At 42.6% G+C, this 14,276-nt stretch overlaps 1 protein-coding gene across 3 annotated transcripts in view; it reads left to right on the forward strand.

Annotated features, from left to right (window-relative positions):
- Positions 1-13,627, forward strand: part of slc20a2 (solute carrier family 20 member 2) — a 103,162-nt gene extending 89,535 nt beyond the window's left edge. For 2 of the 3 annotated variants that reach the window (XM_038804509.1, XM_038804510.1), the window contains exons 9-11: positions 3,919-4,104; positions 6,347-6,431; positions 10,440-13,627. In XM_038804509.1, the coding sequence (XP_038660437.1) occupies positions 3,919-4,104; positions 6,347-6,431; positions 10,440-10,604 (436 nt within the window). In that variant the 3' untranslated portion in view covers positions 10,605-13,627. Of the gene's footprint in view, positions 1-3,918; positions 4,105-6,346; positions 6,432-8,070; positions 8,156-10,439 lie in introns of all 3 variants that reach the window. The other variant, XM_038804511.1, reaches the window with a different exon arrangement.
- Positions 13,628-14,276: the final 649 nt, after the last annotated feature.

Genomic DNA, 14,276 nt, shown 5'->3' on the forward strand with positions numbered 1-14,276 from the left:
ATAGAATGGTTCCGACTATCTATCTTCTCTTGTGAAGACCAGCTCTCTGCAAGAGCAACTGAGCTAATCTCTCACCCATCCGTTTCCAGAAAATGTATTTTCTACAGTTATTTAATGTTTGTGTGAGAAAGGCTGGGCTCATTAGTTTTGTATTCTCGTCCTACAGATTTAACAAATATAACTGATGCTAGCACCTCCTTCGTCCCTCTGTGGAACTGGAGATGGTGTTGCTGTTGCAATGCTTGAATTTCCGTGAGTCTGTTTTTGATGACCATGTCCTGGATTTGGTTCCGGCTGAGTGAAGTAAAAAACACGTCTCCCCATTACCTGATGTCAGGATTTCTTTCAACTCTTCCATACATGGAAGTAATGTTGATGTGTACATGAGTGCCCTGTTACTGCAACCCATTGAGCTCTTGCCATGTGGGTGTATGGTGGTGTGCTGGGTTCAATGCCTACAACCACTCCCCTGTAACTAGTTTTAAATCTTCTCACTGGTCCCGATTGGAGAGTTCCTTGGCAGGCAACTGAAAGGATAAATCCGCCTTGATGTACTGGTGTTGGTTCAGGTAACGAACCACATCCGGCCATGTTTTGTAGAGTTATCAGGCTGGGAAAATGAGCTATTTAATGAAACAAAATGAAAATCGCTTATTGTCACAAGTAGGCTTCAAATGAAGTTACTGTGAAAAGCCCCTCGTCGCCACATTCTGCCGCCTGTTCGGGGAGTAAAAAGTAAGGTGGGATTGGAGTTTAAATGTAGACGGGAGGGATTGTGTAAGGAATGTAATTTGTTAAGCCACAGTGCAAACCAGATCATTCGAGTCTGTGCTGTGGTGCAAGTTATTTTGGAATGTAGTTGCGTAGGGTTTGCCGATCAGTGCCGCTGACCTCTTCAGGAAATCTGAGTGTGCCTGGCAGCTGCCCTAAGCCGTTCTGTTGATGGTGTACAAGCTCGTTGGTAACAGTGAAGCTCGGGCTCCACTGACATGTTCAGTAACTACTGTGATCAGGGTGCCTGCAGCAATCACAGTTAAAAATAACTTGTACCACGGCACTGACTTGAGTGATCTGGTTTTGCACTGTGGCTTAACAAATAAATCGCCATTCAGTCAATTTGTAATAATAACACTTGTCTACCTTAGGAAATGTGGATTTCAAACTTTAAAATGTTGCTCATCTCCAAGGTGCACATTTTAATGCACTAAAGTGGTTCCTACACTGACCGATTGTAAAGCCTGATTGGAATCTAGCCATATTTTAGTCAGCAGAGATTTGTTTTGCCACACATGTGTTTAGAGAGTCCAAAGTTTTTGCAGTGTGAAAAGAGGCCCTTCAGCCCATCGCATCTATGTCAGCCATCGACCACCGGTCTACCCATGGTCCATGGCTTTGTATGCTATGGCATTTCAAGTGCTCATGTAATATTTCTTAAATTCTGTGTGTTCCCACCTCTGCCACACTTTCAGGCATAGTTCAAGATTCCAACCCTCTGTGTGTAAAGGTTTTTCATCACATCCCCCCTAACCACCTGCCCATTACTTAAATCATTGACCCCGACCACTGAGGGGAAAACCTTCTTATCCTCCCTATCTATGTCTCTCAAAATGTTATACACCTCAACCAGTTTCCCCCCTCTAGCGTCCCTGCCCCAAGGAAATTAATCAAAGCCGATCCAGTTTCTCTTGATAGCCGAAATACTCCAGCCCAGACAAGATCCTGGTGAGTCTTCTCTGCTCTGCACCCTCTCTCGTGCAATCATGTCCTTCATATAGCATGGCAACCAGAACTGCTCACAATACTCCAGCTGTGGCCTAATCAGTGTTTTATGCACCTCCCTTAATGGCTTACATTAACACTGCAATGAAGTTACTGTGAAAAGCCCCTAGTCGCCACATTCCGGCGCCAGTTCGGGTACACGGAGGGAGAATTCAGAATGCCCAAATTACCTAACAGCACGTTTTTTGGAACTTGTGGGAGGTAACTGGAGCACCCGGAGTAAACCCTTGCAAATACGGGGAAGAACTTGCAGATTCCGCACACCCAAGCCGGAATCGAACCTGGGTCCCTGGCGCTGTGAAGCAACTGTGCTAACCACTGTGCTACCTTGCCGCCGTTATTAGCTGTTCTCCAGCCCTCTGGCACCTTACTTGTGGCCAAAGAAAATTTGAAATGAGCTTCTGCAATCTGTTCACAGCAACCTGGGGTTTATCCACTTTTAAGCCCGCTCAAACCATTAATACCTCCTTCTTTTTCCCCCCCTCCCAATGCTAATTTGTTCAACACACCAAAGTCCCCATTGCTGATTTCTATACCTACATTGTTCTCCTCCATAGTGAACACAGATGGAAAGTACAAACCTCGCCCTACATCTTCCGGCTTTACACACACACAGTCATTTTGGTCCCTAATGGGCCCTACGCTTTCCCTGGTCATCCTCTTGGCCTTAATATAATTATGAAATACCTTTTGGATTTTTCAATTAACCCCCTGCACTTTCTGTACTCCTGAGGCACTGGGTTTTTTGGCTGGGCTAGTGTGAGTGCTGTGAAACAGCTACCATTGTACTGATATTTGCAGGTTTAACATGGCATAGAAAACCCATCCTAAGTCTCTTAACATCATGTTGCCTGTTGAAATTTAGGCAAAGGTTTGCTTTTAGGATACACGTTTATCCCTTTTCGAACGTGTAATGCTGGTCATGTTACAAGTGTTCAAATCTGGAAATAAAATGCTTAGTATCAATAAATATTAACTTATGTGGCTCATCCAAGGTCTTTATGGATGGAATCCTGCTATCTTTTCCTGTTTGGTTAAATAAGACTCCAGTCCCACAACAACGTGGCTGTCTCTTGACTGCCCCACTGAAGTGACCCAGCAAAACACCCAGTTTAGGGATGGGTAGTGCTGGCCTTGCCAGTAATGTCACTCGTATCTTGAGCATGATGTGATGGCCTGGGGAGGTGAATAGTGCCCATAGCTTTTTGCATGTAAATGGTACAGCAACCTCCAGTGAGGTGCCGATGCAAGGTGACATTCCAAATGTTGTGGTCTGACATATAGCACTCCACCATTAACTTCGGCAAGTATCTTTTTTTTAAAATGTCAATTGTTGCTAATCATCTTCTCTGGCATTGAAAATGAACCCAAGTGTGGAGTCTCATTCCTTCAGGTCATGAATTAAGTTTTAAAATATAATTTTCAATTCTCTCTGCTCCTTTCCCCTCCCCTCAAACATTCCTTTCCTTTGTTATTTCTCCCTCTGTGTCTGATTTGACATTGAATTTGTTTGCTACTCTTCTCAATCTTTCAGCTGTTTCTTTCCAAATTGTTCACCTTCATTTGGTTACAGGTATACCCTTTGGGTTGTCCTGGACCCATAGGTCTTTATGCTCTGTTTCCCTCACTGCACCTTTATTCCAGGAAGTTTGTGGATAAATCTTTTCGACAAAATGGCAACAAAGTGAGTGACCAGATAATTGTGGATTTTTTTCAGTGATGAAGTTTGAGAGACGTACATTGACCAGGACACTGGGAGATCTCGCTCTCCCCTGTGCTTTGACTGTGAATCGATTTAGTTCCCCTAAGTAGTCAGCAGCCTCATCTGCAATGCAGCACTCCCCCAATACTACTCTGTACTGTTGCCTGGATTATGTCCTTCAGTCATTTGGCAGTGAGACACTGGAAAGAGCAGAGATTGTGACTCTCGTTATTCTGTCTCTATGTGTAAGAACAGGGTCTCTCTGCCGAATGTGCCTTGGGAAGGTTGTTCCTGCTGGGAAGTATGAGTTTTCTGAATTGTTTCTGAAAACTTTAATTTATTGTTTTAAGTACAAGTGCAATTATTGTTTTCTTTTTAATGCCGATGTTTGGTTCTTTGTTTCTCTGGTCCTGAGATTCCCCCTTTTTCTTTTTCAGCAATGCAATTGGACCCCTTGTTGCTCTTTGGCTGATCTACCGGGAAGGGGCTGTACTGCAAAATGCCTCCACACCAATCTGGTTGCTGCTATATGGTGGCCTGGGTATCTGCGCTGGTCTGTGGGTCTGGGGAAGGCGAGTCATTCAGACGCTGGGCAAAGATCTCACTCCAATCACCCCATCTAGGTAAGTATAGTCTAACAGCATCCGTTGTGTCACATTTTTTAATGGTGTACTGACTAACATAATAGGTAACTATGAAGAAGGCTTGCCCCCATGCCCTCCTGCAGTGTAGCTAGAATATTTTATTAGATGTCATGCTTTTTATTTTTTCTCAAACATCCGCAACCCACAAAAAGTGAATTTGTGCCCTTCCAAATTGCAGCAGTGACTTATTTTTGTATTTATTTATTTATTGGTCATCTCCTTCCTTTCTCTTGTGTATTCGCTCACTTTATTCTGTGCTCCTCCCAGAATGTGGTTCAGCGTTGATAACTCCCAGGTATGGTTCAGGTTGGTAAATCTAATGGAGTTGCCACTTCAATGCATCTCCAGGACCACCCGGTCTGTGTGGGAGCAGAGCCTCAACATCTCCCCGTAAAAGTAGCAAGCTAGGACAAAGAATATTTGCAGCTACTATGCTGACTGCAGTCGTTCTAGAAGACCCACCACCACCTTATGACAATACGGATGGACAGAATGTCTGCCCTGTCCACATTGTGATACCAAAAAAAGAAAAAGCCAATTGCCCAGTAACCAGTGCACAAGTCTGACAGGTCCTCCCAGTTACATTTGTGACAGGCAATGACCGTCTCCAACAAGCAGGAATCCAACCATCTCAACATTCGATTACATTGTCATTGCTAAATCTCCCACTATCAAAAGCCTGGGAATTATTGATCAAAAATTGTGCTGGAACCAACCATTAGAAACACTGGCTACAAAAGCAGGTCAGAGATTGGAAATTTTTGACTCCTCAAAGCCTGTCCACCATCTGAGGCACAAGCCAGGTATATGATGGAGTACTCTCAGTTCTGGATGAGTCTGCTCCAACAACGCTCCAGAAGCTCAGCAGCCTAGTTGATTTGGCACCCTCTCCACCACTGATGCACAGTGGCAGTAGTGTGTGCTATATGCACTGTAGCAACTCACCAAGTCTCCAAACCCATGACCCCTACCATCTAGATGGATAAGAGCAGCAGATGCATGGAAACGCCACCATCTGCACGATCACCACCACAAGTCACTCACTGTCCTGGCTTGAAACTATGTCACTGTCACTGGGTCAAAACCCTGGAACTCCCTTCCTTCCTTCCTTTCTAACAGCACCGTGGATGTACCTGCAGCAGTTCAGGGTGGTGGTGAGAGGGCAATTCAGGATGGGAAATAAATGCTGACCTTGCCAGTAATGCCCATATTTCATGAACTCTATCCACATGGACCTTCAAGGACAAGTGCCTGTTAAAGGCTGACCAGATCTTTGTGCTTCTTGGTGACGCCAAACGGTCATTTGTTGCAGAACACTGGCTCAGATTCCAAGATTACTGTCCCTTGTACACTCTAATATGTTCTCTTCATAGAGAGCAAAAAAAACTATTCCATTTTCCCACCATACCAAACACTTATTGGAGCTCATTGGCAACAGCCACCCTAAGTATACGAGGAGGTGCTATCTGAATGCCCGGCTTTTCGCTGCCTCCTCTGCTTCATTATTACTCAAGATTTACTCTTTGAAATTGTTAGATTCTTCTGACGTATACAAGTAAATCTTCAATGTTGCCATGCTTATGGTGATTTGATGAATAGCAGTAGACATTCATGACTAAGCTACCAAGGTAATGGTTTGGGCTGGTGGAGAGAATGGAAGTGGCAGTGATTAACCACAAAAAATTCTAAATTCTTAACTGGTGCCATTGGGAAGAGTGCTTTGGGATTGTTGCACCATGTGTGCAGTGCATTAGTATCTCATATGCAATGGTGGTTTGAATCTTTTGTATGTGTGTTGGGAGATAATCACACTGTACATTGCGAGTCCCATTCACAGAGCCTGGTGGATGTTGCATGTCGTCAGCCTGGTGATGATTTTATACCTTTTAATGTTAATAACCCTGGTTATTATTGGCAACCTGTTCCACTTTATCAGAGCTAAACCTCACATACAACGAATTTGCTCAGCTGCCAGCAGTAACAATTGCAGCACAGACGTGAATGTGTTATGCCTCGATGTTGATGTTGTAATGGCTTAATCTTTTTTTTTTTAAAAAGCTTTTTTTAACAAACAAAACTCCACACGTGCACTGGATATGTCAAAATGATTGTCTTGAATATTTGTCCAGAGCTCGGTAAGACTCTTGCATGCTGCCTGAACTTCATGGTATTAATCGTGAGACTCGAATGACTGTGAAGTGTTGTTTTGTGCTTCCTGCAGTGGATTCACTATTGAGTTGGCTTCGGCGTTCACAGTTGTGGTTGCTTCCAATGTTGGACTTCCTATCAGTACCACACACTGCAAGGTATGCGTATGCCCTGTGACTGCGACACAAGCAGTTCAGTCTGTACTACTGTGAGGTTTGGCTCACATCAGTTCCTGGTGGCATGACTCATCCTGAGGCAGGAAAACTGCGAGGCAAACTGATTACCAATAAGCACCCAATTTGGTGCCAGGCCTGGTGGCAAAGAGCATTTTTGAGGTAAAACATGACGTGGACTTGAACCCAAATGGAATGGACAGGTATTCTACTGCTAACGTATCCTGACTGAACTGAACAAAAGTAAATTCTACTTGAGCTTTTGCAAGCTTGAAATAAAGAATGAATTAAATTGGGAGGCCACAGTGTTGCTCTTCCTGGTCTGGGGGAAATGCTAAGGGAGTAGAGGATTGGAAGCTAAGAGGCATGTCATCCGTCAGACAATGACCTTTGCTTTCTGCCTTGAGTGCAAAAGATTTGGTATACAGCAGATCTTCCTTGAGCTCTAATTCTGGCCTCCTGCCCATTGCCAATTCAATCATCCACCACCGCTGCTGTAATTTCTCTAAACCTCTCCATCTCTCTTGTAGTTTTAAGATGCTTCTTAAAACTTACCTCTTTGTCCAGGTTTTTGATTATCATGTAAGGGTAACCTGTTGGGATAGAGGAGGTGAGATGCAGATGGGGAAGAGCGAGACCATAGAAGGATTTAAACACATGGGTGAGAATTTAAACACCAGGCAGGTAGATGTTTAAATGTAAAAAGTACCCGTCCATTTCTAATTGACTATCTCCTCATTCACCATGGGCGATAGAGGAGGGTATCATTAATTAGGCTGATTACCGTACCATCTAGTAATCCCTGCTGGATAATGTGGATGCGGACCTGTATGGACTCCCTTATGATATGCAACCTGTTTATCACGCATGGGGGGGGAAAAAACCTGTTGGGAATGGTACCGGCATGCAGTTACTGCCTGTTGAACAGCAATAATAAACAACAGAAGTAGAAGTTTTTTTTTAATTGCAGGAATATGGAGAAGAGTGTGGGGGTGGGGGGAGAGAAGTAGGATTATCTGGATTGCTCTTTGAAATGGCTAGTGTCAGCTCAAAGGGCTGAACGGCTATATATAACTTGCATTAAACCAGCCGATGAAGTACTTCAAAGTTCAATCACTGCTATAATGTCGGAAAGGTAAGCAGTCAATTTGTGTGTAGTTTGGGTTCCAGCACATTACAATATGATCATGATCCGATCGTTGTTATAGTGGGTGCTATATCTCGAGTTAGTTTTAAAAACCTTAACTGTAATACGAGCCATGCCCTGACTGAAACAAATTGACTTGACTTGACTTTTAGGAAACAAATCTCACCGTGCAAAAGCAGCCAAGCTGCACTGAGGTTTCGAAGCTCAAACTGCACTCCCTTTACGGCTGCTTGTGAATCACCCAAAAATGCTTTTTGTTGCTCTTGATAGCCTTAAAGTTCTTTTTTAGCTGATCGTTCTGGTTCAAGATGAGCTCTTTGTGCCACTGTGTACTGATCTGCAGTACCTTCCTTGGGGCAGGAGTTGGTGTTTAGTGGAACCCTCATCACTCACTCACAGTTCCACATTGCATGTTTGTGATGGGATGTCTTTCACCTGCTTTTCCTACTACAAACTATATTTTCTGTTTCTTCACAGTGGATTTTGCATTGAAGTAATGAGTGCGCTAACTGTACTTGTAGCCTCAAATGTGGGCATTCCAATAAGTTCCACTCATTGCAAGGTATTCACGTCGTGTTAGTGCAATGATCGTGTCGCTACCACCTTTAGCAAACCAAACAAATGAACTAAACCCATTCTAACTGTTGCAGTCTGCTTTCTTTTGTGTGGCGTGCAAAAGGCTTCCCGCCATACTAGAAGTTAATTGGTGAAAGCAGTGTTGAGTTTTGATAGTTTGAGTATTTTTATTGATGAGGGTAGTTGGTTTTCCAAATGTGGACCAGGTGAAGTGGAGTTAGAGAATGGGGCTTGATTGAACGAGGGCACATGTTATTCAGCCCTGATTATATTCTGTCCTTCTGTATACATTAAATGATGAATTTCCATGTCCACACTTGTTTGTCACATAACTATTGGCAGGAGGACATCATTATGTGGGAAAGCATTCTGATAGCAGGAGAATGTTATTGCAGTGTGACATGTTTACCTGGACAGCTTGTATCATTTTGTTTTAACCATGGGAATGTTGACAGAACAGACTTTTTATTTTAAATCTTACAATAAATGTACAGCAAGTTCTTCAGACAATTGTCTGTTGTCCACTACCAGAGCACTTGGAAACCTGTTGTGTGTTTCCTGTGATTTTACAGTATTCCCAGATGTAGGCAAGGGTCGGGATTCTCCCATCCCGCTGCACCCATTTTCGGGTGTGATGCGCCTCCATCGGCAGCAGGATTCTCTGTCACGGCAGCCGGCCCACGGGGTTTCCCATTGGTTTCCCACGGGCGTAAGTGCGTTGCTGGGGAAACGGAGGATCCCGCCCCTAGCGAATCCCGCCCAAGATTCCCTGCACCCAAGGTTTGAGATCTCGTTTAAATGGTGAGTATGGGCCTAGGCTAAGGATGATCTGTTGACTAGGCTACGGATGGGTGGGAAGTGAGGGAGAGGAAAAGAATGAGGATGGACAGGGGTTTATTTATTTATTTTTTTCTTTATTGTTCAAATAACACATCGAGTTAATTGAGAATAAACCAGGGAGATTTTTAGCAAATTTTGTCCCATGTTAGCTTTTGTTTCTCCTTGGGCCGGAATGATTTCTTCTTTCTCCCAAAATGTATGAAAATACAGACCACCTGTAGAAAACCAGTTTTTTGAGACAATCTTAGCAAATGACATTTTTGCTGGCTGTCTACATTTTGAAAATATCATCACAGATATGATTGCATTCCCTCCCAGCTAACTGCAGGAATTTCCATCGGCGTCAAGCTTGGGAAAAGGGGAAGTGATGGGGCAAGAGCCAGACCTTGGAGAGAGGTGGCAGCAAGGACCTCCATGATGAGGGTGCAAGAGGCCTAGGCCTTGGGATGTGGCAGTGCTGAGGGCCTGAGCCTTGGGGGGGAGATGGGAGCATGGGCCAGGGTCTTTGGGAGCACAGCACTGGGACAAGAAACCTAACGCAAGATGACATCTTGACTGCACCTATTTGGGAATTAGAATGCATCATCTATATAGTCTCTTGGTAGATATTGGCTTGTACGTGGCCTATTTCGAGGAACTCTTGTGTAACAGCATTGTCGTTTTCTGCATTATCTGTCAGGGAGTGGGGGGAAGCCCTATTGGGACTATAATCAGGTTTCTATTGTGTCTTGAAAGCAAACTGCATCAGTAAATTCATTTTTGCTAAAAGTCTTTAAACCTGCTCGTTCTCGAGCCATCTTATTAACATTTTTCTACCTAACTCATCAGAAAAATAAATCTTAGTTCATTAACTAACTTGTTTTTATTTTAATTTTAAAGAGTAGACCAATAACTTCCCCAAACCCGAGGTACTGATGCAAGTTCAAATGGTTAACTTCACTGGTCCTGCGCTCCTGGGGCAGGCAAACCTTACTCGAAGGAGGAATTTGCACATTCCTAATGAGAGCCCAGGGGTCTGAGCATCTGGATTACAATGACTTGGGCCTCCCTCGCACAATTTCCCTGTAAGGAGTACAGGATCAACCATCTTGCCAGTGCACTGTAGTGCCTTTGAATGCTACAGAATTGGTACAGTTAAGTCAGTTGATTCTAAGATGTAACCGTACTCGTGGATGGGTGAGAACCAAGCTGAACTGTCAGGGTGCAGTCTCTGCAGAGCTACAATTGCGGGGAATGCAAGACCCACACAGTTGCGTATGTGCAAAGTGTATTGAGACCTGCATGGTTTTGCTAATTTGCAAGGTCTTGGTAACTTCCTATTGGTCTACTCTTTGTTCATTTTTCTCTATTATTTCCTTTCCACAAAACCTCCACTACAATCAGCATTGTGATTTGTACTAATATGTGTTTGCTATTATTTGCCTCCTCAGGTTGGATCTGTAGTGGCTGTGGGATGGATCCGATCACGCAAAGCCGTGGACTGGCACCTATTTCGTAACATCTTCCTAGCCTGGTTTGTGACCGTCCCAGTCTCTGGTCTCTTCAGTGCAGCTGTTATGGCACTGTTTGTATATGGAATACTGCCATACGTTTAAATTTTATTGTGTTTTTTTTTAAAGATGTTTTTAACCAGCAGTGTGAGGTGTCCTTTTTCTTTCTAACCACACCGTCTTCTTCCCCACCCCACCACTCTCAATTGCTAGTTTATTCCCTTTTCTTTCGCACTCCTGTTTCAAGAGGAATTGAACAGCTACGAATTAATTTACATTTCCATCTTCTCCATTCTCTTGCACGCTGTAAATAACACTACATACGCTCATTTTGTGACTACGCAATGTGTAACAGCAAAGCCCTGTTACATAGTGCATCTGTGTACTAATGAGTGATGCTGCCCAAATAATGGTGTTTGTGGAATGGATGGTACTGCTTGGAAGACCTGCCCCCTTTGTAGTACTGAAGTGTGTGAAGATGCTGTACATATTGTATTATTACTCACTGGAAAGTTGTTGTTTTTTTTAGTATGAATCTGGGGGATAAGGGGAATTTTTTTTTTTTTTTTTTTAAAGATATGTATATTATGCCATGGTTTACCAAAATCATCCTTCTGTTGCAAAACGAGGTACAAAAATCCCCGCTGTCAGTCATTCAGTTTTGTCTTTGCAAGGCACTGTTCCTTGTAATTGGACTTAGTCCCATTCTGGGCCTAGTCCCATTCTTACCCTGCATGCTACAAACACCAGAATCGGGAGAGATTCAATGTTTCACGGAACCTTGATGTCATAGTCTAAGTTTGACACTTGTATTATATTGTAATTTCTATTGTAAATACTTTCTAAAGAAGAGATCTAGGTTTGTGTGCTTCTTTTTAAATTGGGACACATTTCACTCACTCATTTTAGACTCAAAAAAAAAAAATTTGAATGTACCAAAGATTCAAGAATAAAGATTTGACAGTATTTCCACTTTGGTTTATTGAAATGCCTGTTTAATTTGGGGTTCTTTTGCAGTTCTTTGCTATTTAAGAGACAGACTGTTTTCACTAGAAACTGATTTCTTTGATTCCTTTCAACCAAAATGAAAAGTATTGTTCCATCTAGAGCTGACAGCAAGCCATTATCAAACCAAATATCAAGGTAGCCTTGGGATAATTGGCAGCCCCCACTGGACGCTGACTTTTCAAATGTTGTTAAATGTGCATATTTGGTCTGCTGTACCTTTATGTGGGGTTTTCCGAATTGTTGCCATAACCAGTTGGGATGATTGGCAGGAACACTACAGTGCTGACTATCTAGATTTCCATGAGGCCTCTGCCCAAGTTACATTGGACGATTGAAACATCCCCACACCCCAGAAATTGAAACCTCTCAAAATGAGTAATCAAACCCTTGGTTTATGATCAACTCCAAGATCACGGTTACCTCAGTGCTGACACTTCTTTTGTAACTAACTTCATACTACACGCAGTTAGATCATAGTCCTTTTTTTTGTTTTGTACTTCAAGAAGATCGCATCAATTTGAGAATTCTTTGGGTGGGGGTGAGAAAGAGGGAAATGAGATGTCAGTGACTTTTACTACATCATCCACACATCCTATCCATGAAGACCAGTGAGATTCTTTCTCATTTTAATGACCTGTATCATTTAGCACAGGGCTAAAGAGCTGGCTTTTAAAGCAGACCAATGCAGGCCAGCAGCACGGTTCAATTCCCGTACCAGCCTTCCTGAACAGGCGCCGGAATGTGGCGACTAGGAGCTGTTCACAGTAACTTCGTTTGAAGCCTACTTGTGACAATAATCGATTTTCATTTCATTTAATTTGCTCGTTCATTACAGATCAACCCATTCCTGGGATATACGTTATATGTTTTCTGTTTTTGTTACATACCCAAGATTGGTCAACCTCCAGCAATTATTGGCTTGCGAGATGAGATATTCCTTGATTTGCATTACCCTTGGATATCAAATTATGAAGGCATTTATTAGAATAAATGAGCAAGCAGTTTCAAAGAGGGGATTGTGTGACACTTAACCCGTTGGAACTACCTCTTTTAAAAGTTCCAATTAGTTAAGTTCATCTATTGGCATTTAACACGCTACCGCTATGCTCCTATGTGGCTGTTTTTAACTGATCCCATATTTTTTTAAATGTCTAGTGTTAAGATTTAGTGCAATGAAAATGTATTACCAAGTGTGTTTAAGTGTTTGTAAATGAACTTCGCAAATTGCAGTATCTACGTGGCAATTTTCCAGAACCATGTTAAAATGGGTTATAGAAACTGCAGAACTCACGTCCATGGCGATAACTCGGTGTTTTTCCTCCGGTTCCTTACGATTACTTGTACTAAAAATGCTGTTTCTGTCTTGATAGAAAACCTAACCCTCAAACTATCCATTTAAGAAGAGCTGTTTGCTGTCCTTGGTTTCGGCCTTGACTTAGTTGTAGAACTTTCATCTCTGACTCAGAACGTCATGGGCTAAGTGCTGAGGAGGTGTTGCACCATCAGAGGTGCAACCTTTCAGATGAGGCATTAAACAGGCTCCGTCCCGCTCTTGAATGGATGCAAATAGTGCCATGGGACCTATTGAAGAAGCATAAAGTTCTACAGTGAAGTTCTATTGTGTGTCTTGGCCAATATTTATCCTCCAGTCAACATTACAGAAACAGATGCTCTAGTGATTATCCCATCGCTGTTTGCGGGATCTTGCTGTGTGCAAAATGGCTGCTGACTTTCCCTACATTAAAACTGACAACACTTCAAAAAATGCCTAAATGTCCTGAGGTAGTGATAGGCACTGTATCAATTGGTAGCTCTTTTGTACAACAATAGTTTTATCAGTTGCTTTCCAAACATTTAAATAGTTATCCGGACCGGTGTATTAAAATCCCGTTCGGTTCCCCACGCTGCAGGTTGAAATCCCTCCATTGTGGTGCAACTAGGTGTCTTCCAGGAATCTATCCACTGTAAATGTATTATTTTTGATTACTTGTATAATATTGGCAATAACTGATTTGTTTTGTTCTCCCTTCCAGTGGGAGAAAATAATCATTCATTTGTACTAAAGTGATGCGAAATTTTAAATCTTTTTAATGAACTTTATTAAAATAGTCTTACTATTGTGTTCTGACTGATTATTTACCGTAAGACGTTGGCAGCCTATACCTTGCTCTTGACTATTAGCAATGACACTAAGCACCCTTATTTGTAATGTGAATGGGGTCAGCACTGCTGCACCACAGAATCTGCTTAACTACTGATGTACAGGAGACCTTGCAGGGTCTCCATCCTGCTCTCTAATCCATAAAGTGGTAAATTTGTTTAGACTGGAACTGAACACTGCCCAGAGGCAGAAAAGAAAATGGACGTGGATACAATGACCAGGTTACTGCGACAGAGTTTGAATTTGAATATTCAATCGCACTGATTGCAGAAATGACATTCAGCCCAACCAATCCATGCTGTCATTCATGCTCTATTTCTCCTCGCATCCTTCCTCATCTAATTATCAGCATAACCCTCTAATCCATTCTTCCTTGTATGCCTATTTAGCTTCCCCTGAAATGCATCAACATTATTTGCCTCAACTACTCCCTGGGAGTGCACCGTTCTCACCACTCCCAGGTATATTAGTTAAACAGTCTGGTAGTCCCTGAATATAGTCTTAACTCCCTTTGGTATAATATCTACGGGTATAGCTGAAAAAATATTTTTTGTTAAAACGTTTTGTCTTGCAGCCTTAAGGGCAAGAATACTAAGAAAAATCACATT

The sequence above is a fragment of the Scyliorhinus canicula genome, chromosome 8 (assembly GCF_902713615.1).
Source record: "Scyliorhinus canicula chromosome 8, sScyCan1.1, whole genome shotgun sequence".
Lineage (NCBI taxonomy): Eukaryota > Metazoa > Chordata > Chondrichthyes > Carcharhiniformes > Scyliorhinidae > Scyliorhinus > Scyliorhinus canicula.